This window comes from Gasterosteus aculeatus, chromosome 11 (genome assembly GCF_964276395.1).
Source record: "Gasterosteus aculeatus chromosome 11, fGasAcu3.hap1.1, whole genome shotgun sequence".
NCBI classification, from domain to species: Eukaryota; Metazoa; Chordata; class Actinopteri; order Perciformes; family Gasterosteidae; genus Gasterosteus; species Gasterosteus aculeatus.
This window is the reverse complement of record NC_135699.1, coordinates 1,211,327-1,236,531: the sequence shown is the minus strand read 5'-3', so window position 1 is coordinate 1,236,531 and position 25,205 is coordinate 1,211,327. Positions and strand designations below refer to the sequence as shown.

Genomic DNA, 25,205 nt, shown 5'->3' with positions numbered 1-25,205 from the left:
GTGTCTTGTACCGAGTACAACGGAAGTAGCGTTAACTCAGTGTTCTCAGTTCTTCTTAAACTCGTTCTACCTGTGTGTCTTCAGCCAAAGCAGCACTCGTTACCATGACGTCTAACCTCACATGAAGCTCTGCTACCGAGCCAATCAGAAGAAGACCCGCCCCCTGCCTGCTGAGCGCCAGACGCGCGCGCGCACACGCACGCACGCACACACGGAGACACGCTCTCCCCGCTGCCGTCCATCAGTCGTCCCTCGCCGCTGCAGACTCCGGATCCCCGGTAAGTGAGACCCCCCCCCCGCGATGCTCCGTGTCCCCGCGGACACTTTGTCCTGCGCGGTCGTGTCGTCCGGATGCGCGCTCGTTCACGTCCGTTCGTGGCGCTGACCCGTCGGAGCGTTTTACAGCATCGGGGCAGCGGATGGACACAAGTGATGAGCTACTAACTCCCGATGAGACCATAACTACGATGAGCGCGCGGCCGCGGCTGTGAGCCGGTCGGAACCGGATCCGTCAGCTGAGGAGAAACAAACAAGCGTTTCTCAGCTCGTTGGGGCTGCGCTGATAGAGGGGCAGCGTTTGTGTAACTCCGTGCAGGAAGGACCACATGTGTGTTCATGACTTCACATGCAAACACACGCTGCTTTAAGATGTTGCTCTTTGTGTTAAAGGGCCCCACTGCTCCAGGTCTCTGGACCCACATCTGACAGCAGACATCCGCAGGTAAGGGATGCGGAGATGTCATCATCTCAGGCCACGAGGATGCATCATCATCCCTTCAAACGAACAATAATAATTAGCCCAATTAAATAAAATGCATGGATAATGTATCTACAAGGTAACTCCTCCACAAGGTCTCCAGAGTGAACATGAGCGTGCCTCTTAAATCAAAACTCACATTTGCTTTATACAAATTCCTTCATTTGGATTAAGTAACCAAAGGTGAGGCCAGAGGTGTGTTGGGGTTGGATGTTGAAGAAGGAGGAAGTGGTGACTGGTCGCTATGGTTACCATGCAGATTTACAGGTTAGATTTGTGCGGGGAACATCCACGAGTGCCTCTATGACCTGCTTGAAAACAGAAAATGTGCGTCAAAATAAATTCTAGGGCTGCAAAAAATTAACTAATTAATCACACATTTTGAAATTCAACGTTTGTTTGTTTTTCTCCTAAAGACTAAATCTTTTAAGTGATGAGTAATCACTTTAGAATGTGTGTATTTGAGACACTGTTTGTTTAGTTAATGTTATTTTAAACACAAACTACACACATGTGGTCATCTTGGAGGTGGAACATGTTGAACTAGCGACTCTTGTTGTCCTCGTGCACTTTGCTCTCAACTTTCCATCATTTTACGGCTGTGTTTGAGGTGCCAACAATCTCCCCACATTGACCCAGGACGATTTCAAACCACTGTCTTTTAGGGACACAGTGGTGGTCCTCTGCAGGGCAGATGTTCAGATGGAAGTAGCCTAGCAGTTAGCTTAGCCTAAAGTGCTAAACAAAGTTGCGTTAACTGCGTTATTTTATTGCATTAATCTGGGCCACATTAATTGCATAGATTAACGTGTTAATTTTGACATCCCTAGGAAATAGTATGTTGAAGGAAGGGTTTGAAGGACCAATGAAGCGTTTAATTATCTTAATGAGAGCACTGTCAAATGCTGGAAAGGTGGTGTTAATGGAGTCACACTGTCCTCCACCCACCAGGCTCTGGGCTTGGAGCAGCCCTTCCACCTCCATGACGATGCTAACGTTTCATTACAAGATGATGGTAGCGTTTCCTCCATGAACAAGAGGTTCATGGAGTAAACGCTACCATCATCTCGTGCACACACACTGGATTGGGCTAAACAAACACTTTTTACTTGGACAATCTGTAGTTTAGTTTTGATTAGCATGTGAAACGTAAATCAAAGTTTCAGTCCCGGATGTTACTTTTTCAGTTTCCCATTAACATTTCTTCCTAAAGTGTGCTGAGGTAGCGCATACTGGATAAGCTGGATAAGGAAAACAATGAGTTGTTGAGGAGAATCCTCTCATCCCAGATGAGTCTATTAAAACAATGTCAGCATGGATAAATAGATGAAGAGGAACGAGACCAGAGTCCTTCCTTCACTTCCTGTCATTGAGTGTGGCGTATCCCTGGAGCTCACGGACACGCTCTGTAATTAAGACTGCAGGGAGGGAACCTTCCACACGCTTCAGCCTCCTCGGATGGAAAGGTGTCTCTTTCTCTTTGTGAGGAACGCGTGCTGCATGCACCTGTGCTCCACTAACTGAGTGACAAGTAGAAGCCAAAGCACCTCAGGCTCCACCTTAGGTCCCAAAAAGCCCTTGAACCTGTGCACAAGGGCCGTTGTAAACCGTCTCAGAGCATTCAGGTTTAACTCAGCCCTTCTAACTGTCAGGCGACGGCCTGATCGAGTCCTTTGTTCTCTGTCATGACTCATAAGCCTTTCTTGATCCATGTTTTTCTGGAAGTCTGTGTGGGAAAACATGTGCCTCTCTGTCTCTGACCCAATCGGATAGCCAGGAGACCCAGGAGTGGACTGTGGAGTTTGATAAGGCCGCACTGCCGCTGTGGTTACACAACAGCCTTTCTGTCGATGCAATTCCAGGTCACTCGGCGACAGCTGATTTTACCACCCCAGACCGGTTCCAAGCAGAGAGGAAACGTGCAGGCCCGTTTCTGTCATGTATTTGGTATTGTTTCATCTTCCACTCTTCATAAGAAAGAGTTGTATCACTGTGGGCTTTCCTGTTTTATTATATTCAGTAAGAAACAGGATTGATTGCATTTTCCTTATTGGATCATGTTTGCAGTCTGAATATCAAAACACCAGGAGGTTAATTTATAGGGATATACCCAAATACATGCAACGCCTCCAGATGGTATTCTTGACAGAGCGTGAATCAGGTAAAAGGGAAGCTGTGCGTTGATAATCAACCCTGTAGTACTGTCCAAGCCAGCTTCAACTCATTGTACAGCCTGAAATCACAAATTGTATCTATACACATGCAACATCCTCTGAAGAAGCCCCACATCGGCACAGGGAAGGAAATTACAAAAAAAGCTGGTTAGCTGGCTTGGATCACTAGTTACCAGTCTGCTCCCTTCACTGGTTACCAGTCCTCTGCCTTCACTAGTTACCAGTCTGCTCCCTTCACTGGTTACCAGTAGTCTTCCTACACTGGTTACCAGTCCGCTCCCTTCACTGGTTACCAGTCGTCTTCCTTCACTGGTTAAGTCATCTTCCGTCACTGGTTACCAGTCGTGTCCCTTCACTGGTTACCAGTCCTCTGCCCTCACTAGTTACCAGTCCTCTCCCTTCATGAGTTACCAGTCTGCCTCTTCACTGGTTACCAGTCGTCTTCATTCACTGGTTACCAGTCCTCTCCCTTCACTGGTTACTAGTCGTCTTCCTTCACTGGTTAACAGTCGTCTCCCTTCACTGGTTACCAGTCCTCTGCCCTCACTAGTTACCAGTCCTCTCCCTTCATGAGTTACCCGTCTGCCCCTTCACTGGTTACCAGTCCGCTCCCTTCACTGGCTTCCAGTCGTCTCCCTTCACTGACTTCCAGTCGTCTCCCTTCACTGGTTACCAGCCATGTCCCTTCACTGGTTACCAGTCTGCTCCCTTCACTGGTTACCAGTTGCCTGCCTTCACTGGTTACCAGTAGTCTCCCTTCACTAGTTACCAGTCCACTCCCTTCACTAGTTACCAGTAGTCTCCATTCACTAGTTACCAGTCTGCTCCCTTCACTGGTTACCAGTCGTCTCCCTTCACTAGTTACAAGTAGTCTCCCTCCACTAGTTACCAGTAGTCTCCCTTCACTGGTTACCAGTCCGCTCCCTCCACTAGTTACCAGTCTGCTCCCTTCACTGGTTACTAGTAGTCTCCCTTCACTAGTTACCAGTCTGCTCCCTTCACTGGTTACTAGTCGTCTTCCTTCACTAGTTACCAGTAGTCTCCCTTCACTGGTTACCAGTAGCTGCCCACATCCGTTTCAAACATTGGTACTTTTGTACCGTGTGGGCTTCAGATGAGGTCCAGGCTGGTTGCTCCCTCACAGAGAGCTGAACACTCAACAACATCACCACTGTTTGATGACCCGACTCCTAAATGGTGGAATCAGTTCCTAATGGACAGCAACTAAAAACACACCTCTCCCGACTACACCTGGACTAGTTGTCACTTTACCAGCACTTACTTCTAGCACTTTGTACTTTGGCTTTCTTAAAGAAATCATACTGTCTTGATCATTTTTGTTCTGGTTCTGTTCCGTCTGGGTTGAATGCACTTATTGTAAGTTGCATGAAAGCGCCAGCTAAACAATAAATATTATAAACAATAAACAATAATGTGATGCACTCTGCTGAACAGGAGGTGGGGGTGTTATGTAAAATAATAATCCTAATGTAAAGGCTTTACCAGGCTCTTGTAGCGATGTAGTTGGGTGGTCTCTAGGACGTGGTCGTCCATCTGCAGCGGTGGACCCAGGCGTTGTGTGTGTGTAGCAGCTGGTGGTAGTGAGCTGTTTACCAACCGCAGAGGGAAACATTGACTGAGCTGCCCAATGAGGGGCAAGTTGCTTCTGATAGAACGCGGTGTCTGCCAACGGAGGGCTGCTCAGTCTCCGCGCTTCCCTGGACAAGAAGCCTCCATTAACAGCCCGGCGGACCGTTTGAGGCCCGGGGCTGTTTTCAGTCACAGCTGCTTCCTGACAGGAGACATCTCTCCATCGTCCACATGTTCATGTCCACCGAATGAGAAGGTGTGTGAGGGGGAGAACATGTGCTGCGTTTGAACTTCTCTCTAGCGCTCTTTTTCATTCTTTACATAACTGCCACACACAATGTGTGCAAAGGGGTGCAGCATTTGAAAACATTTGTTTCTATTTTCACTCTACTCAACACACTTTTCCATTGAAATAATAAACCATTTATTGAGGTAATGAGTGAACCAGCATATATTCTTCCCAGTGTCACTGTGTATCAATGATGAATGTCAGTGGGACTAGTGAGTAACAACCATGCAGTAAACCGTCTACATTATGACATGGTCTCTATGGTTACGACCACTGAAACCTCCAACATATCCTCCCAGCCCGAGTGCTCCACCGGGGGTGTTGTCCTCCGTTTGTGTGCTTCCTGCTCATCCCGGTTCCAACTCGCTGCGTCCCTTCAGCCGTCCTCCATCACTTTACTCCTGTACGTCCCCCAGCCATATCAAGACGCATTCTTGTGTAACTCACTCGCCAAGCCAGTTCCATCCAGTTCACGATGTGCAGCCAAGAAACGAGCTGTGTGTGTGTGTGTGCGTGTGTGCGTGTGTGCAGGGGTCAGGGTTTCCTTTGCTGCGTGAAAGCAGATATCTGGAATGATCCTGTTTCTGCCGCCAGGGTTGCATAAGACAGCCCCCCCGCCTCACTCCACACATTTAGTCCTGCTGTTGCTTTCTCTCCCAGGAGATAAATGGAATAATTATTTATGAATCACTCTTTTAATGTGGCTGTTACACCAGCTAGCCAATTAAAAGCCTCAAATGGAACATCCGAAGAATTCTTCTAGTTGAAAGAGCTTTGTATTTATTTTACTAATATATTTTTGATTTTTTCATCTTTGGCACTGTGTTTAAATTGTGACCATACTTTATCATTCTGTTGTTGTCTTGTATCCTGCTTTTAAATGTGCCCTATATATGTAGTGGCTGTGCTTTATTAATCATCTTTAGGTGTGGGTACAAGGATAACTCACAATATCACGATCCGTTGATAGAAAATGAGCCATGATACGTCACCACACGCGCACAACAGAAGAACGAACCGTCCAAGGTCTATAATAACTCACTGCGCTGTGGTGTCACTTTGACATAACTAGGTTGGAACGATGAACAGCAAGGTGCACAGGTTCTCAGCTCTCTGTCCCTCCCTCTCACTAGGTGATCTGGTGGAGTCAGACTCTTCGGGCGCTCACACAGCTCCGTCATGGCGTCCTCATTGATCAGCCGTCACTTTGCTCTCCCCCTGCAGAAGCACCTGTGGCTCAGTGCTCCAGGTAAATCCCACATGAAGCCTGTGACCAGCTTCTCTCTCTTTTACATTCTAATCCACGTCCTTGAAACCTTCTAATCTTGTTTTTAAAATGATTTACTCTGCACTCAGTTATTAAACCATGAATGTGTTGGACGCCACTGAATCGGTTTTAAGGTCTAAATTGAGAGATAAGAAGTCATAACGCGTCCAACGCGCTCAGGGATGAACGACACCTGGTTAATCAGTGTAAATGTTTATGAATGAGAAAAAACAGGATGTGATTATCAATGTTGTGGCTCCTCAGAGATCAACGTCTCAAAGGCCGTCTCTCCTGTCAATCATCAATCGGATGATCTGTGGTTGATATTTACTAATTTAGTAAATGATTCCGATCACGGACCAAATTGGGATGTTACAATGTGCAATGTCACAGACAAAAACCGGTCATAACCGGGAGAGCAGCATGTAAACACACTCTCTCTGTCAGCAAGTGTGTGTGTGTGTGTGTGTGTGTGAGTGAGTGTAGATCATTATTGCTCCGTTTCCGCCAACAGGCTGTCGGTATGTCAGTAAGGCGGCGCCAAAGACCCAGGTGGAGTATGACTACGATGGGCCCTCCATGAAAACCTCCGTTCCTGGACCACGATCACAAGTAACACACACACACACACACACACACATGGGCACAGTCCACCTTCTCTTCAGGTCTTTGTAGTGAATATAACTGACCTTGTTTTCTGTAGGAGCTTACAAAGCAGCTGGGAGACATCCAGGTGAGTTGACGTGGGGGGGTTATACATTTATATATAGTTGTGTTATAGTTTTGGTTGCGGGGGGGAGAGGAGGGGGACATTTGACCGAATCCTTCTGAATAAGGTGCTTAATGCAGCACACGTCTATTCACAGAATGTTGGTGCGATCAACTTCTTCTGTAACTATGATGAGAGCAGGGGGAACTACCTGGTGGATGTGGACGGCAACCGCATGCTAGATATCTACACTCAGATCTCCTCCATCCCAATCGGTAGGTAGATAAAACCCTTTAGCACCAGATAACCACTTAACCTTACGTTATCAATACTGACTGTAAATAAATAAAGGACTGCAGCCGGTGCACCACGTGGACTCTAGTGTTTCTAGTTTGTTACCTTGCGTGTTTGGCAACAAGCCACCACAGCTCAAATGGTGCAGACGTGCTTGACGGCCTTCTGCCAAACACCAGTTGGCGCTCAGCTCCAGTTGTTGGACGGCAGTGTTCACTTTGGAGACGTGCAGCTTTCTCCACCTCCTCCTGTTAATGCACCTTCTGCATTTAGCACAGCCGCTTCTGCTGTGCAGCATTTTATGACATATGGGAGTGAAAAATCAAACCGTGCATGTCGCTCAGTTCCAATGCAACGCATCCTCAAAGGGCTGCTTCCATAACCGTCAGATAGCAGCTTCTCTGTGTAGGTGGTGCTAAGCGTAGGTCCACTCTCTGCTCCCCCCTCGGGTAAGAACTGTTGGCTGGGCACACATTGGCTTTAGTTTGTACGGTTTCCCTGATTGAGGGTCATTATGCACCAATAGAAATGTGCTCCAACTGAACAAACACATTTATACAGGTCCCAAGCCTCCAGGCGTGGTCCTGTGGGTCTGATTGTAATGCATAAGATCCAGGTCACATGTAGACGGAGCTGGTGTCTCTGTTCGGTTGTTGTCGTGTTGGTTTGTGTGGGGAAAGAACTGTGAACCAGGGGTGGTTGCAGGTTCTACTCGACTAGTCTGTGTCTAAACGCCACAAAGCTTGATGCCCCGAGGTGTTTCTCTGAGGACATGAACCCCCCCATGATCACCAGGTTGCCTTCATATGCAGTGGAAATAAACGGCCGCTTCCGGCCATGAAGTGAATCAAGTGTGCTGGTAATAAATACACAACGCAAGAGAGTACAGCTTCTACATCAGCATGGCTCTACCTTTTGCCTTTGGATCATTGACCAGCAACATCTGCAGTTTAGACACTGACCAGTGGACAAGATGACGCTGCCAAAACTAGATCCTTCCTGATAGTCTTGAAGTCTTAGACTGATGTGAAAATGCGTTGGTGCTCCCTTTGGGACGGGCCTTTGTCCAGAGACCAAGCACTACTGCAGTTGGGCAGCAGTATTCCGGTCTGATTAACAGTTTGTGGTTTCAGCTCAGGCCTCAGGGCCTCTCTGACAGAAGGGCTTCTGTTGGAGCCAAAAAACTCACGCGTAATTAATTCAGTGGTTGAAAGGGCCGGACAACGGGGGCCGGGAGCGCTCGCTCACTGCCTCAGAATGGATAGGAAATAGAAGCTTTAGGAGACCAAAGGATTTTTTACTTCTCTGGTCCAGGCCGCAGGGTAATAACACGGATTTTCCCCAAACTTCCTTCAATTGATAAAGGGACGAGCGTGTGATCTCCTACGGATGAAGTGGAGGTATTTCACGTAAAGAGATTGTGATGGTCCTCCGAGTTCTGCCCTCATAGGAGCTCAGTACAGGAACCAATGACAACGACCAGCTACAGAGGTCAAAGCTGTGAGACGCTTTTAGAAAGGAAACTTTGTGTTTGTTGTTCAGAACTCAGCCTGATGTCACTGGATTACACAACAGGTCTGAGAATAATGTGAAACACATGTAGTGGACTCTAAAGTGTACCAGCTGGAAAAAGAACCCACGGTGGAGACGGAGAATACGCACAGAGGTCTCCCAAGTGGAGCGCTGCCCTCGGCTGGTTGGAAGTGGAACACTTTAGGTAACATTCAAAAGGATTCAAAGCTTTATTGCCATGTGTTCAGAGAACAAGGCGGGCATTAGCACGATGTTTAGCTGTAACCCACTCAAATGTTCTGCCTGTCTTGGAATTAGTATAAAGATACTTCAAGTACAACCTGGAAGCCTCCGTGCTGATGTATGCTGACTACAAAGAGCATCTTTCACAGCTTCCAACACATGCAGGAGTTCTCCTTCCAATGTGCCTCTCACTTAAAACACCACATTTACTGATTTTGGAAAACGAGAATATGCACATAACTTAAAAAAAATAAATGATTAGTCACTCATATAATTAATCAACAAATGTGTCAAACTGAGTTGAGTTTATGAATTGCTGTTGTCCCGACGCTGCGCCAGTGCTCCATAATCATCTCATGTTTTCATTGCTACAATGGAACCCTGATACATGTAGGAAATAAAAAGCAGAAGACAGCAGCAACAAATTTGAGCCATTTTAGCCATTCACCTTGTTGGGTAATGTGTAATATTCATAGTTGTGGTTAGCATGTATCTTTAACCCACCAATGGGGCCATTCACTGTTATCCAGCTAACTTAACACACTGTGGCAACCAACGGGTGTGGGTGAAATGATAGCACTCGGATGCACAAAAAAAGGGAACGGTTTATTTCAACAGACATAAAAAGGTGGGGGCGGGACGTTTCCCCTTTTGGTCACCTGACCCCTTGCTAGTCGCTGCCCCTGACCTTGGTGCTGATCTCTGCTCCTGTGCAGTCTCCTGAGGCGCTGTCCAGGGTGCTGCGCCCGAGGGTTGCCACAACACACACATTGATACACAGTCAACCCATGGATTCAATATATCACATGGCTATTACATAGATCAGTCACGGCATGTAAAATGTGAACTAAGCCATCAGGATAACAGTCTGCCCAAAATATGGCTGTACGCCATGGAGTGGAAATGAGTGTAGTTGGAGAATACATTTCCTCTCCACTTTACACAATAATTTTATAACATTAAAAGAATAATTTCCGACATTTGATTGCATGCAAGCATATAAAGGCCCTCGAGTTTAATTAAACACAATCAGCTTTTATTAAAGAGGGCTGTGAGATTCTCTACTGTTAGTTTAATAATACTGTAAACATGTGTGTTAAACACACCAGAATAGAGGCCTCCACTCGGACCCCACATTGTCCCATCCACATTTCCACTGCTTCCTGTGCACACGCCCACTGTCCCTCTGTCCCCCCCCCAGGCTACAACCACCCGGCTCTCATCAAGCTGATGTCCGATCCAAGCAGTCTGGTAGGTGTCCCACACTCCAGCTCACTAGTATCCTCCCCACAGCTTATGAACTGGTGTGTTAAGGTGTTCCAGTGTACAAGCGGATGACACTGTCCTAGTAAAGCTAAACTCTAAACAGGATCACGTCAAAATATTACTAAATAAATGATTCATGCATGACTCCAGGGGCATCGTGGGAGACTAGCGCATGACATTGAGGCTAAGAACATGGAAAAACATTTTGGCTCACACTCTCAGAATGTTATTTAGACAATAGGTGATGTCATCAAACCGCAGTAAATGTGGCCTGTGATCGATGATAAATGGACTGTACTTGTATAGCGCTTTTCTAGTCTTCCGACCACTCAAAGCGCTTTAACACTACATGACATCATTCACACCCATTCACACACTGATGACAGGAGAACCACGCACAGTGACACCTGCCATCAGCAACTACCATCCACACACTGTAGTCGCAGCTACAGGAGCCATGTTGGGTTAAGTGTCTTGCCCAAGGACACATCGACATGCGGGTTAGCAGAGCCTGGGATCAAACCGCCAACCCTCTGATTGGTGGACGACCGCGCTCACCCACAGTCACCCACCTCAACCGATGAAGGACTTAAAATGTGTAGCTGCGTGGCTTTGCTGAGTGTCCCTTGGGCTTCAGTGGTGCTGAAACGCGTCTGTCTTCCAGAGTACACTCGTGAACCGACCTGCTTTGGGAATCCTGCCTCCGGAGAACTTTCCAGACAAACTCACAGAGAGTCTTCTCTCGGTTAGTAACATGCACAGTCAAACATATTGGACAAAGTGAGATAATATCGTGGTAATAAATGATTTTAGCAGTAAATCCATCCTCTCTGCCGTCAGGTGGCTCCCAGTGGAATGTCCCGGGTTCAGACAATGGCCTGCGGCTCGTGCTCCAATGAGAATGCTTACAAAGCAATGTTCATCTTGTACAGGGTGAGTGAGTATTACTACTGCTGCTGCCATCGGCCATTTTACCAGGGGGCCAGACAGTCACCTCACAGCCAGACGTGCTCCGGATGGGTGGAAGCAGTAACCTTTGCACAGCATGGCAGCTCTTATTATGGAAATCCTTGATCTTTGTCTGGATATCTGCTTGCAACACCATCCCTCCAGAATATTGCTAAATCCTTCCTCTAGATGTCCACTAAAGGACAATGAGCATCTTCTCCTGCAGCTCTGAACACAACCAGAGAACCAGTGAGTGGGAGGCCACCGGCCTGCGTGATGGCCGGTGGCGTTAGCAGGTAGCTGTGCTAATGCTAACGTGAGCAGGAAGGACACAAGCTGTGGTCCTGTGAACACGTTAACAGAGCGACATCTACAACCATGGAAATCCTACACAACAATGAGGAGAGGAAACAAAATATAAATTACAAATGACATATTGGTTGACTGGGTAATTAACATTTGACTAACACAAATGTACATTTAGGCTCTAATAATGCAAGATGCAATCCAATCCATTAAAACGTGTAATCTGAGCACAGCTGAAGTAGAGGCAATCTGAAGGAAACGTAGTACTGCCCATGACGGGAAACACACTCACCTGATGATCCATTAAAAGGCCTTTTTAGATTTAGTCACAACCCTGATGTGCTGCAAGAAACACACACCTTTTACTTTCCAACATGCTTTCATGTTTTACACATATTTCATGGGTATGTTTGCCAGTGTATCTTAAGATATCAAGTAAAGATGTTGAATATGATCTAAGTGTAGCGGGATCTGTGTGTTTAGAACAAGGAGCGAGGCCACAACAACCCGTCTGAGGAAGACCTCATCAGCTGCATGGTGAACCAGGTGTGTCACAGCTTTCCATACATATCAGAATATTTAGAGATTTCCACATATATTGTACTGAACGTGTCTTTGCTTGGTCCTTGTTGCTGTTTCTCTGTCTCAGGTCCCAGGTTGTCCAGACCTCAGTATTTTATCTTTCATGGGAGCTTTCCATGGAAGAACCATGGGTATGTTATGGGTTGCTTCCTTGTTGTCATTTGGATATGTGAATAAACATTCATGTATAACATGTACTCTGACATGTTCTACTAGTGGAAAACTACTGTCAGTTCAACTCAGCACTTCAGCACTACATGTGAACCTGAACCACCGTTGAATAAAACGGCTTGTTGTTGTGATTCATGGCTAACGATGTTTCTGCATCGTTAAGGTTGCTTGGCAACGACACACTCTAAAGCGATCCACAAGCTGGACGTGCCATCGTTTGATTGGCCGATCGCTCCGTTTCCAAAACTGCAGTACCCGCTGGAGGAATTCACCAGAGAGAACGCTCAGGAGGAGGCTCGCTGTCTGGAGGAGGTAGGCTGTGTGTGTGTGTGTGTGTGTGTGTGTGTGTGTGTGTGTGGGTGTGTGTGTGGGTGAAGCTAATATCCTCCAGCCCCATTTGATTTTCTTATTGTTGGATAAATGTATTAACATAACTACAGCAGTCGATTGTAGAGTTTGCATCCGTCCATGGGGATGGAGCAGCAGAGGTTCCTTCATCCACTGTCTGCAGAACCTCAGTGCAGCTAATTACCTGCGTCATCAGTTTCATTGTGTGGAATTCATCGGGCTGTTTGAGAAGTGACTAAAGAATCAACCTGTGTGTATTTCCTTGTTGATTCGAAAACCTACAGTATCTTCTGTGCTGTGTAATAGGAAGAAAGCCTGTAACGATCCTTAATGATATTTAAAGCTTTTGTAAAGGTATTTTTCTAATCGGTTAATGATTAATACATATTTAAAGCTATGAAACAAAAAATAATACCTTAAACTCACGGTCCAACATGATGTATTTGTTGGTCTTTCCAGTTTGATTATGCAGGTATTGACAGTGTGCCCGACACACATCCCATATTCCACGTGTCAACATGTTTGTGTTGTTAGTGTTTATGTGTAAGTTCCATTGATATGATAATGTATAATTAATTGTGTGTGTGTATGTGTCTCCAGGTGGAGGACCTGATTGTGAAATGGAGGCAGAAGGGGAAGCCAGTGGCTGGCATTGTAATTGAACCGATCCAGGCTGAAGGTGGAGATAACCACGCCTCCCCAGACTTCTTCAGAAACCTCCGCAACATCGCACGCAAGGTAACTACTATGGCAACAGAACCTTAAAAGCGCGTCAACTAGGAAGAAGTGCTGTTGTGCTACACAATATAAATAAAATACCATTTCAAACAGAAAGATGACATCAATACTGTTAACATATTCACCTGGAGCCGTCTAGTGAGATCAGAAAATGTTCTGTTACTGTTATGCAGCCTCTAAAACCAAGAAAAGATACATATTCATATTGTGAGGTCCAAAATCTAACAACACATATAGTCTGATATCACAATATCAATATATCAATGTATATTATCCTATTACCAGACTGGGATGGATGTGAATTCACAGGGTACGTTGAGATCGTTGACCTCTGTAAGTGCAATAAATAAAATAAAAGTGTCAGCTAAATCAGCACATAATTAGAAAATCCAGTCAATTTTCAAAATAAAACATTACATTACAATAAAACATTTCAGAAAAAAAATATATATAAGCTTTCTGTGGTGCGGCCCGGTACCAAACGGCCCACGGACCGGTACCGGTCCGCGGCCCAGTGGTTGGGGACCACTGAGCTAAATGACATGTAATAATGTTCAGAGAAAAGACACTTATTTAAGTAAATGGTTTTAGACCAATGATCCAGCCCCACTTTGGACGCTGAAACTAGGCCTGGTGTTGTCTGGTCCCTTCTTAGAATGACATGTATATTACATGAGGCACGTGTAGCCAAACACTGTAGATTTCCAAGCCTCAGTACCAGCTTGCATGTTGCACACCCGAGACTCAGGGTTCCTACTACAGACCCTAGTGAACATGCAATAGTGACTTGGACGTTAAATTGAGCCGAACTGGTGCAAGCAGCTACAGGAAGCCCGTGCATGATACTGAAAGATGGAGGCAAGCTGTGTCTCCCTGCTGGGATGCTGATGTTGTAAGCTGTGGACCTCATCACCGACATGATAATATAAGTGCAGTATTCCATCTCAATCCTCTTATCCATTGGTTCTGCTGTCAATAAGAGAAGAACTTCTCTTTTCTTTCCTTTCCTCCTACTGCCTTCTTAATCTCTTTGCCTTGGTCCCTTTTGCATAGCTCACTGTGTTGACCCTGTATCTCCCCAGCATGGCTGTGCTTTCCACGTGGATGAAGTCCAGACCGGTGGAGGGAACACAGGGAAATTGTGGGCTCATGAGCACTGGGGCATGGATGACCCTGCTGACATTGTGTCCTTCAGCAAGAAGCTTCTCACTGGAGGCTACTACCACAGAGATGAGTTACAGGCTGATAAGGTTAGTCATTGGCATTTCACAGTACCTTGCATAAGGATTCACCCCCCTTGGACTTTTCTTCTGCAATCTGCAAAACACTTGAGAGTGGGGCAGAGGTCCATCTTGCAGCTGTAGTTGCAGCTAAATGGGGTTCTACCCAGTATTGACTCAGGAGGGTGAAGACTTGTGCATCCAACAGATTTAGACTTGTTTGTTCTCATTATTGTTTCACAATAAAACGGTATTTGGCACCTTCAGAGTTCTGTGCATGTTGTGGTGATCAAATGGGTAGAGGTCTATACAGGTATATTTGAATTCCAGTTTGTAACAGTACAAAATGGGGGAAAGTCCTATGGGGGTGCATACTGGCAGGTTACTGTACAATAAGGAGGAATGCATTCATCGGAGGAAGCGGAGCCACATCCAATCGCTTGTCTGAAATGAACAAACATAACTGTGAACATGTTCTGAACTATTTAAAAAAAAAGATCTTTTGAGTGTTTATTTACTAGTATGTTTGCTCGTGTATCTTTTTTCAGCCGTATCGCATCTTCAACACGTGGATGGGCGACCCATCAAAGAACCTGCTCCTGGCTGAGGTTCTAAATGTGATCCGCAGAGAGAACCTTCTGGAGGAGGTGACCCGCTCTGGGAAAGCCCTGCTTAACGGCCTTTATGACCTACAGGTAGTGTGTGCGTGTACTTGTGTTTTATTTGCTGTTTGTGTTTTCACTATGTCTCTGTGTGCACCCCTTTGCTGCTGTGCATATTTAGCCGCTCGTCTCCCTGGTCTTATCCCGCCAGGGTACATTGGAAACATGCCTGTTCAGAACGAGCTGAAGGCCTGGCCTGCGATGTTGCACCTACACACCTGCCATGACATACTGTAGTCACATCCCGTGTGTTGAGATACTAAAAATATAACCCATGTAGTACTATTAGTACTACTATTTACATGTTAAATGTTACTGGCGACAATGAAGATTCAGACTTTACACACACACACAACTAATCATGATTGATGATTATTGTTCATTTATGTACTTTGTGTCTCTTTGTCACTTTTCACTTGAAGTTACATTTGAATAAAACACTTTTATAGTGTTGCATTACGTTTTTTCCTATTGACCTGCCTTAGTATGTTAAAATGGCCTACATGTATGTGAACATGGCCAACGTGTATGTGACCATGGGCATACACGGATGTTAACATGCGCATACATTAGAGGGTGGATACCCGACCCAAGCCCGTCGGTACCCGACGGGTCGAGCCGGGCCGGGTTCGGAAAAATATTTAGAAAATATAGTCTGGCTCGGGTCGGGCTCGGACACATCAGCGCGATAAGGCGTTGAACATTCCATCTTAATAAGTAGTGAAGTCAACGTCTGCTTCCCATGATGTAGAACCTCGGTTCCCAAACAGCGCTTGTTTGTTTGAGCGAGTATATTTATCTGTTGATACCCGAGTTTAATAAAGGCAGGCTATTTATTAAAAAAAACAGTTAAGGCATTGAGTCCGTCGGGTTCGGACAAAATAGTTTAACGGCTGTTGGACTCGGGTCGGACTCGGACAGAAAAAGTCGGCCCGATCCATGCTCTAGCATACACGGATGAGAACATGCGCATACACGGATGTGAACATGGGCATACACGGATGTGAACATGCGCATACACGGATGAGAACATGCGCATACACGGATGTGAACATGGGCATACACGGATGTGAACATGGGCATACACGGATGTGAACATACGCATACACAGATGTGAACATGGGCATACACGGATGTGAACATGCGCATACACGGATGTGAACATGGGCATACACGGATGTGAACATGGGCATACACGGATGAGAACATGCGCATACACGGATGTGAACATGCGCATACACGGATGCTAACATGCGCATACACGGATGTGAACATGGGCATACACGGATGTGAACATGCGCATACACGGATGTGAACATGCGCATACACAGATGTGAACATGGGCATACACGGATGTTAACATGAGCATACATGTGTGTGAACATGGCCTCGCTGTATGTAAACATGTCTTTCCTGTGTCTGGTCTCCAGGCTCAGTTCCCCGGCCTACTGAGCCGAGCTCGAGGACAGGGAACCTTCTGCGCCATTGATATCTGTGATGATGCCACACGCAGCAGTATCCTGCTCAAGGCCAGAGATAAAGGTAGGAAGTATACCACCATTTACTAGTTGGGATTTGAGTTCTCCTGGTTGGAACTCACCTTCCTTTGTTCGATGGTGCACTTTATTTTTAATATTTTTTAACTTTTTAAATATTTAAACATTTTTAACTTTAACTTTATTCTCTTATTTTATAATAACACATAGCCTTATTCTACTAACCCATTGCATTAGCATTTCATTTTATTTTATTTTATTACTTGTGCACTGCTGTCTTGTTGTCTATTGTCTGTTTTGTGTCTGCTGTCACGCACCATCCGACAAATGTTTGACATATTTTGGCAATAAATGTTTCCTGATTCCTGATTCCTTGGAGTCCAAACTTGGCAAATTGAAGTCAGCAGTCCAAACTCCTGAAGAGCGCAGTACGCTGCATTTTCAATTGTGCCCTGTGGACACCCTGTAACAGTATTTGCCATTGACAGGTGTCCTCCTGGGAGGTTGTGGGGATCGGTCGATCCGTTTCCGTCCATCGCTGGTTTTCAAGGAATACCACGTGCACATCTTCCTCAACATCTTCAGCGAGGTGTTGGCCCAGCACAAATAAATAGTGACCATGAAGGAACCAGACTGCATGAGCCTGAGTTAATCCAGAATGGAAGGAGGAAACTCCAGACAGTCTGTGTCGTGATAAGCACAATCCCCACAATTACTCAGAATTCAGATCTATTAGCCAATCCTCATCTCTTTAGCCAGAAATGATGTCCTCTTTGCTTGTGCTGCCGTAAAGCTGAACTCAGAATTTTCCAGAATGCTCTGTAAAACAGAGCTATGGAAATAAGTCCAGAATCATTCTCATCTCTGACTTGCAGACTGACTTGATTTTGGAGGACATCAATGCCAGATTGTACATCGCTACCTTTTCCCACCCTGTTCTAGCATTAGATAAATGTAAATAAGACATGGGAAATCCCAACTCCTAATCAACCTCACTGATTGGCTCAGAACAGATTATTATGTATGACATTCAGTCACTGGGGGGATTCCAGTTAGCATGTACAGTATGTGTGTGGAGAAGACACCCATTCTGTGTCAGGGAAGGCTTAATGTAGAAGCACATATTACAGCTATGACCTGCATGTCATTTAATGCCGTCCATTAGAAACGTCCTTGTGATGACTCTGTGTTGCTCTTAATAGGAATGAATTTTGAAATGTTATAGCCCAGAAAAAATATGAATCTTAAATGGACCATGACAATGTCATAGATTGTTTAGTGCCTGCATGTCACTTACATGTGCTAATTTTTGTATTATCCTATTTTTTAATGCTCTATTGGGAGCAGACATCGGTAAACTCAGTTGAACTCAAAGGTTTCATATGTTGCCAGAATGAATTGTCAGTTTGCATCCAGCTTTGAAAGGCTTCTCTAGTTCAGCCTGACCGGAGGTTCCCACTGCGTCTGCCCCTCAGTGCAGGAGACAGACCCAAACACCGATGGCCTATTAGCAAACTGTTCATTGAGCAGCAATTAGATCATAAACAATACAACAATGTAGATCATAAAGGCTTGAACAACATTACAGCATACATTTTCTCTGACCAAGCGTTTTTTTCTTCTTCTACTGATTCACTTACTGAACACCTACGTAAGACCTTGGTCATTGTTTGGTGGAGCTTTTGGGCAAGTGTGTAGCAGTTAATAAAACATGTAGTCATTCATTTCTTTCTGATTATTACTCATCATAAATATATATATGAATATTATGTACATTTTTTACATTTATTTTGCAGAAATTATGTTAGCCAAATGTAATTTGTTCTACATAACTTACACAGGGATCAGAATCTTGTATAGACATCGGTTTAAAAGGAGATTTGATGAAGAAAGAACTGCAGGGTGTCCATGTGTCCAATATGATGGTGATGACAACAGTGTCGGTATTCCATGTATCCATCATGACCTTCTTTAATCATTTTTGACATTAACTATTATCACTTGTGATCCGAGATACATGGTTATCAATGTAATTTTTTTAGATGGCTCTAACTGTTGTCCATTTGTGGGTAATAAACAAAGTTTTGAGTACACTGGTTGAGTTTCTTGAGGTTGAAAGCTCCTTTAGTTTAAAACTAACTCGTCATATCCATCGAGTCCACTTTGACCTGAAAATGTCAACAATAATAATGAATAATTAAATGATATGAATGTCTATGTGTATCTTTTGCTAGCCTAGACTTTTTGAAGAAAGGTGGGAAGGTTGTTAAAAAATTAAGCCCACACCTCATTGCACTTCTTGTGTCACTTCCTCAAAGTAAAGTGAGTTTATGCGTTTGTTACTTCTAGACTGGATTACTGTAATTCTTTGTTATCAGGCTGCTCTTTTAAATCTCTTAAGCCTCTCCAGTTGATTCAGAATGCTGCAGCACGTGTATTAACAAGAACTAAGAAAGGGGATCATATTACTCCTGTATTAACTTCTCTGCACTGGCTCCCTGTTAAATCAAGAATAGAATTTAAGATACTTCTCCTCACCTACAAGGCACTTGCTGGCAGTACTGTAGTGGTAAAATTAGAGGTGGGTAAACTCTGAATTTTGTGATCATACAGACCTCGACGCGATGCGAAGCAACGCAACACAAAGCGTCGCGACTCTGTAAGGCTGTCCTGGCTATATTGCATTATGTTATCAGTAAAAGTCATATACAGTCAATGACAATGAATAAATGTGTTAGTAGTTTGTAGTAAAGAAAAGTATGTCAACACAACAAGACAATTGCAGATTAAGAACTTTCTACATACGGAGTCTCCTTTTTACAGTAGTGCCCAGAGGGCCTCCTTGTCCTCCACGTCAGGTCCTGCCTTGCAGGGGCGTATTCTGGGGTTCATGGCTCCACTTCACCAGCCAGGACTTCACATAATGTGATGGATCTTTCTTGAGGGAGAGCCTCACCTGTCATCATGAAAGTAAAAAACTAATATATTTGACTTTGACCGCGAAATTTGAAGATTCTATAGCTAAACTAAAACATTTCACTTAGCATTTCTCTTAGCTATGTCTAACTGGCTTGCACATAATCTGTCGACAATTTTTCAATGAATTAGCCTAATCTGCAGCAATATGCATGAGGATAATTACTCATTTTATTAGGCCTATTTAGATGGGACCGGGACGGCTGGCTTGTTACCTGCGTCATCGTATTTGAAAGCACGTTATTAGTAGCGTTTGTCCCTGTCTTAATGCGATGTTGTGCAACCGTTTAAAAACGTGAATTGATCTTCTTCAGTCTTACTTTGTACTTGAGGCCTTTTGCGGGCATCTGTGGGAGTGGGAGCACTCGATGGTCTCTTCAAATATCGCCTGATATCCATTGCTAATTACCGGCGGTAATCCATTCTGTAGTATCTTGGATACTTCCGGTTCAAATGTCTGTCATGTTGTGATGAGGTCATCAAGGTGCGCGTTTATGCGCAAAAGTAAATATGCGCTAATAAAGATGGACGCAAACAGCGCCGACTAAAAGAAACTCACTGGTACGTGTCGTACTTAGACAATTAAATTTCAGTGCACGCACACGAATATTACACATTCCGAACAGCAGGCAGGCAGGCTGATCCACATGTGTGTTTACATACATGTAACTCCTGGATCCTGATTGGTGCCGCTGCTGCAGCCGCAAGGCACTGATTGGATGCTCACAGACCACAATACAGCGCAGATGAAAATGATTCAGACTACGGCGTTTATATGTTCAACAATAGGAAACGTAGTCTTAGCTGTTTTAAAATTACACCAAGTTTATTTCGGATTATTCCAACGGAAGAATACAAGGCGCAGGGAACTTTGAGGTGCGTAAATGCTATTTAGAGGTGCGTAAACGCTATTTCCAAAATTCCAGAGGTGCGTAAACGGCGTTTACGTGCGTTTACCCTCCACTACAGCCCTGTTTGCTGGTGAGGCACGTTCTTGAAGAGCTCATAATACCATATTGTCCTACTAGAGAGCTGGGGTCTGTTTCAAGAAGCGGGTTTAGTGGAAACTCAGAGTTTGTTAACCCTGAGATGAGGGAAACTCTGGCTTGTCTGTTTCACAAAGGGAGGTAACTAAAGCTCAGGCTCAGTCACCATGTTAACTAAAGCTCAGGGTCAGTCACCATGGTAACTGAGCCTGTGAACATCACCTGGTCGGGAGCAGGTTTTCTTCAATAAACCTTGAGTTTCTTTCGCAGTCTCCTCCCTCTGACAGCAGCCCAGCCAATCACACAGCACACTTTCATTTCCTCATTTATTCAATGACTCTGTATCAGGCGGATTTTTAGTGCAATTTAGACATATGAACAAAATAAGATCTGTTACGTTAAAGACTGAATTGTTTTCTTGAACATGGCACGTCCAGAAAAGGACGATCCTGTTGATGAAGAAGCGGTTTTACTTCGCAGGGTGTTAAACACATCGGGAGAGATTATTGAGGCCCGATTAGATATATTGTTATTTCCAGGTGACTGCTTGTTTGAATGGTATCGTTTTTCTTTCTCAGTAAATGGTAAATGGTAAATGGCCTGTACTTGTATAGCGCTTTTCTAGTCTTCTGACCACTGAAAGCGCTTTAACACTACATGACATCATTCCCCCATTCACACCCATTCATACGCCGATGACAAGAGAACCATACACAGTGACACCTGCCATCAGTAACTACCATTCACACACTGTAGTCGCAGCTACAGGAGCAATGTTGGGTTAAGTGTCTTGCCCAAGGACACATCAACATGCGGGTTAGCCGGGCCTGGGATCGAACCGACAACCCTCTGATTGGAGGACGACCGTGCTCCCCACTCACCCACAGTCGCCACATTAGTCAGTCCATCAAATGTGTACAACCTCACCTGTCCTCATATAAGTAACGCCCCTCATCGTGGACAGGCTCTCACATACGAGCACATTTTTTGTGTAGTATTACTTTTTTTGCAAACGTCAGTTTCCTTTACAACATTATAATATCAGTAAAGCTGCTGTATGCAGAGCCGTGAGAAACGTGTGCGTCGCTCTGGATTTTCTCCGACGCCGTTTCTCTGTCTTTTGCTGCAGTCACTTTTTTTCTAATTACGGGTTTATACTCGCGTACGCTTGCATTAATACATCCAGCTCAAGTACCCGACCGATTGTTTGTGGTGGTTGCCATGGTGAATCGTAGTATCGTGGCTCCATTCACGCTGCCTTCATACTGTGGTGGTGCACGCGCTCAACTCTGAGTCAACCTACTCCGAGTTGATTAAACCAACTCTGAACAGCTGTTCAGAAACCCAAAACTCAGAGTTTCACATCTCAGGGTAAATCAACTCAGAGTTTAGGGTTTGACTCAGAGTTTGTTAAACCTCCTACTTGAAACGGATCCCTGCGCTACAATGTATATTCATATTTGTTTGTGGATGTGTATGTATTTGTTTTTAGATCGCACTGCATTTGTAACCCTAACCCTAACCCCTAACCTCACTGGTTTTCAACATGGCCTTATCTACAGCCTTTCTTGAAACAGACCCCAGCTCTCTAGTAGGACAATATGGTATTATGAGCTCTTCAAGAAGGTGCCTCACCAGCAAACAGGGCTGTGGTGGAGGGTAAACGCACGTAAACGCCGTTTACGCACCTCTGGAATTTTGGAAATAGCGTTTACGCACCTATAAATAGCGTTTACGCACCTCAAAGTTCCCTGCGGCTTGTATTCTTCAGTTGGAATAATCCGAAATAAACTTGGTGTAATTTTAAAACAGCTAAGACTACGTTTCCTATTGTTTAACATATAAACGCTGTAGTCTGAATCATTTTCATCTGCGCTGTATTACGGTCTGTGAGCATCCAATCAGTGCCTTGCGGCTGCAGCAGCGACACCAATCAGGATCCAGGAGGTGTGTAAACACATACACGCTGTGGATCAGCCCAGTGCTAACCCTAACCCCAACCTTTCTTACCTGACGGACTGGTTTCATGTCAGACAATATTTCGCGGACCGGTCGAGAAGGTCCGACGGGGGGGGTAGTAGTCGTTGAGGACGGAACCGACGGGGGGGGGTTGTAGTCGCGCGCTCTGTGTTCGCTGGTCGTGCACGGTAAAAGGACAAGAAAAACGCCTGGTGACGCGTAGATTAGAAAACAAGTCAGTTCTCAATGTGAAAAAAACCCCTGCTGTATAGGCTATTTATGATGACGTAGGTAGTACATGAGTGTTCCTTTAACTTATGTTGTCAGTGTAATTGACCGGCTGCTTAACTGGTTAACTCTTAAATTCAACATATTTTTTCAGGCAGTGAGAGGACAGGCAATGATGCAGAGAGCACAGGGAGAGAAACACCAGGTCCAATAGAGAGAGAAGCACAGAGGAGCCATGAACCCCAGAACGCGTGTTCTGGGGTTCATGGCTCCTCTGTGCAAGGAAGGACCTGACGTGGAGGACAAGGAGGCCCTCTGGGCACTACTGTAAAAAGGAGACTCCGTATGTAGATAGTTCTTAATCTGCAATTGTCTTGTTGTGTTGTGTTGACATACTTTTTTTCACTATTTTCTTAAATTTAATAAACTACAAACTACTAACACATATATTCATTGTCATTGACTGTATTGACTGTATGACTTTTACTGATAACATAATGCAATATAGCCAGGACAGCCTTACAGAGTCGCAACGCTTTGTGTTGCGTTGCTTCACATCGCGTCGAGGTCTGTATGATCACAAAATTCAGAGTTTACCCACCTCTAATTTTACCACTACGGCACTGTCTGTAGCCAATAAGATGTCGCCCTCATTTTCAGCGTAGCTCTATGGAGCCGAATCCAGATGAAAAGTTTTGTTCATTTGAAAAACAAATATGAACCTGAAAGTTTAAGTTTTGGACATAGAAAAATACAACAATAAATTTAAAATAAACATGTCATTTTGGGTTGAATATAGTTTTGACTCAGTTCTATAATTTTCACTTCTTCATTTCAATGAATTTCAGTCCCGACCCCCCCTCCTTCTCCCAGCTTACCTCTCAGGAAAGGAACCACCCGGATTATGGATCAACGCCGGAGACAGGCCCTGAGGACATAACTCAAACCGCAGCACGTCCTGTCACGAGGACCTCGAGTGACATGGAGTCCTGCCCTCGAGCTCGGCTCAGTAGGTCGGGGAACTGAGCCTGGAGACCAGACACAGAAAGACATGTTTCCATACAGCGAGGCCATGTTCACACACATGTATTCCCATGTTCACACACATGTATCCCCATGTTCACACCACAGATTGCGGTGGGCCCCCGGATCCACCCTTCTCAACACCGTAGGGGGGGTCCTTCAATCCCTCGGACACCCGCAATACACCCAAATACATTTCAGGAAGTAGTCAAGTGGGATTTTAAACCCTACAGTCCGGTGGTGGTATTGGGGATCAAAATTTGTCCTCCATCACAAAGTCCAAGTGGACAGCTTCTCGGAGGGTAAAATTCACCACCTTATTGGAATTTTGGTGAAACTTCATCCCTGTCCTCGGGTCCATGTGGTGGTCCTCTCTGTGGACAAAACAATCTCTCTGTGGACGAACAATCTCCATAGAAATAATCAACTAACAATGATTAAAAAACAATTCCAGAGGTTGTTCAGACTCACAAAAAGGATATTTTCAGGAGCCTGGATCTTCACGGCACCCATGCAGTGTTCCAAACAAATCGACCTCGAAATCGATTTACACAAATTGACACATACCTGAGGGAAGATTCTAGAAATGTCCTCAATCACATCCAGGAGGACCTCTTCCAGGTGGAACCACAGGACCCTACCCAATGGACCACCAAAACACACATCTTGGAGGACTGGATCCTACAATTGGTCCATGACTACTGTTTGGGGGGAAGTAATTGCAATATCTCCATAACAGCATTTACCTTTTCCGGGGAAAAAAAGACGTTTTTAAAAATTTTCAAAATAATTTTCTTATAGTCTTTTACACAAACACCTATTCCAACCTTTTACAATAAATTATTAAACACAGACCATGAAGATACCAGTGTATATCAACCAAATTGTGAGCCTGTGGACTTGTTATGACGGGCAACCAGAACCTTTATCCTTCCTCTACCTAATCCGCCAGCGCCATAATTTTATTACACTTGGATTTTAAACTTCTAAATTGGAGAAAAACACAAGAGTGAAATGCCGTATCTATTACAGGAGATCCTCACATTTTTCACTATAAGGACACAGCACATATGGTTTCAACACACCTTTGGTGTTTTTAATAAAGGCTTTCAACAAATAATGAAGGATTATTTATTCACTATTGTTTTTACTCCAGTGTGTTCTAATTCCTTTACTTTACCTGTACTTCCCTGAAAGTACAAAAAAATCTTACAGACACGTATCGGAAGTTACGGTCATTATCTTCAAATGAAGACAGGTGTTTCCTTTTATTACCTACAGGTGAGTCCACTCAAACACTCAGGAATTGGAAGTTCAGATTCGTTGGAAACTCCCACTTCCTGTATAAATACTCCCTGCTTTTAGTCGTTCTATTACCCGCCTCTGAAGAAGGCACATTACCGAAATGTTAGGAGCACTTTTATTGCCCAAGAGATTGTTCCCCTCGCTGCCTTTTAATAT

General features: G+C 44.7%; 1 protein-coding gene across 2 annotated transcripts; it reads left to right on the top strand.

The window, feature by feature from the left end:
- Positions 1-74: 74 nt before the first annotated feature.
- Positions 75-18,663, top strand: abat (4-aminobutyrate aminotransferase). 2 transcript variants are annotated; one of them, XM_040191811.2, is made up of 17 exons: positions 75-278; positions 670-721; positions 5,944-6,059; positions 6,592-6,689; positions 6,781-6,810; positions 6,944-7,061; positions 10,037-10,086; positions 10,766-10,846; positions 10,942-11,034; positions 11,839-11,901; positions 12,005-12,068; positions 12,272-12,420; positions 13,057-13,194; positions 14,277-14,444; positions 14,963-15,109; positions 16,507-16,618; positions 17,061-18,663. In XM_040191811.2, exons 3-17 carry the CDS (start codon positions 5,990-5,992, stop codon positions 17,180-17,182), a joined length of 1,503 nt encoding a protein of 500 aa, XP_040047745.2. In that variant the 5' UTR covers positions 75-278; positions 670-721; positions 5,944-5,989; the 3' UTR covers positions 17,183-18,663. The 2 variants fall into 2 exon arrangements, with proteins under 2 accessions (XP_040047745.2, XP_040047747.2); XM_040191813.2 differs by lacking the exon at positions 670-721 and having other exon boundaries at positions 147-278.
- Positions 18,664-25,205: the final 6,542 nt, after the last annotated feature.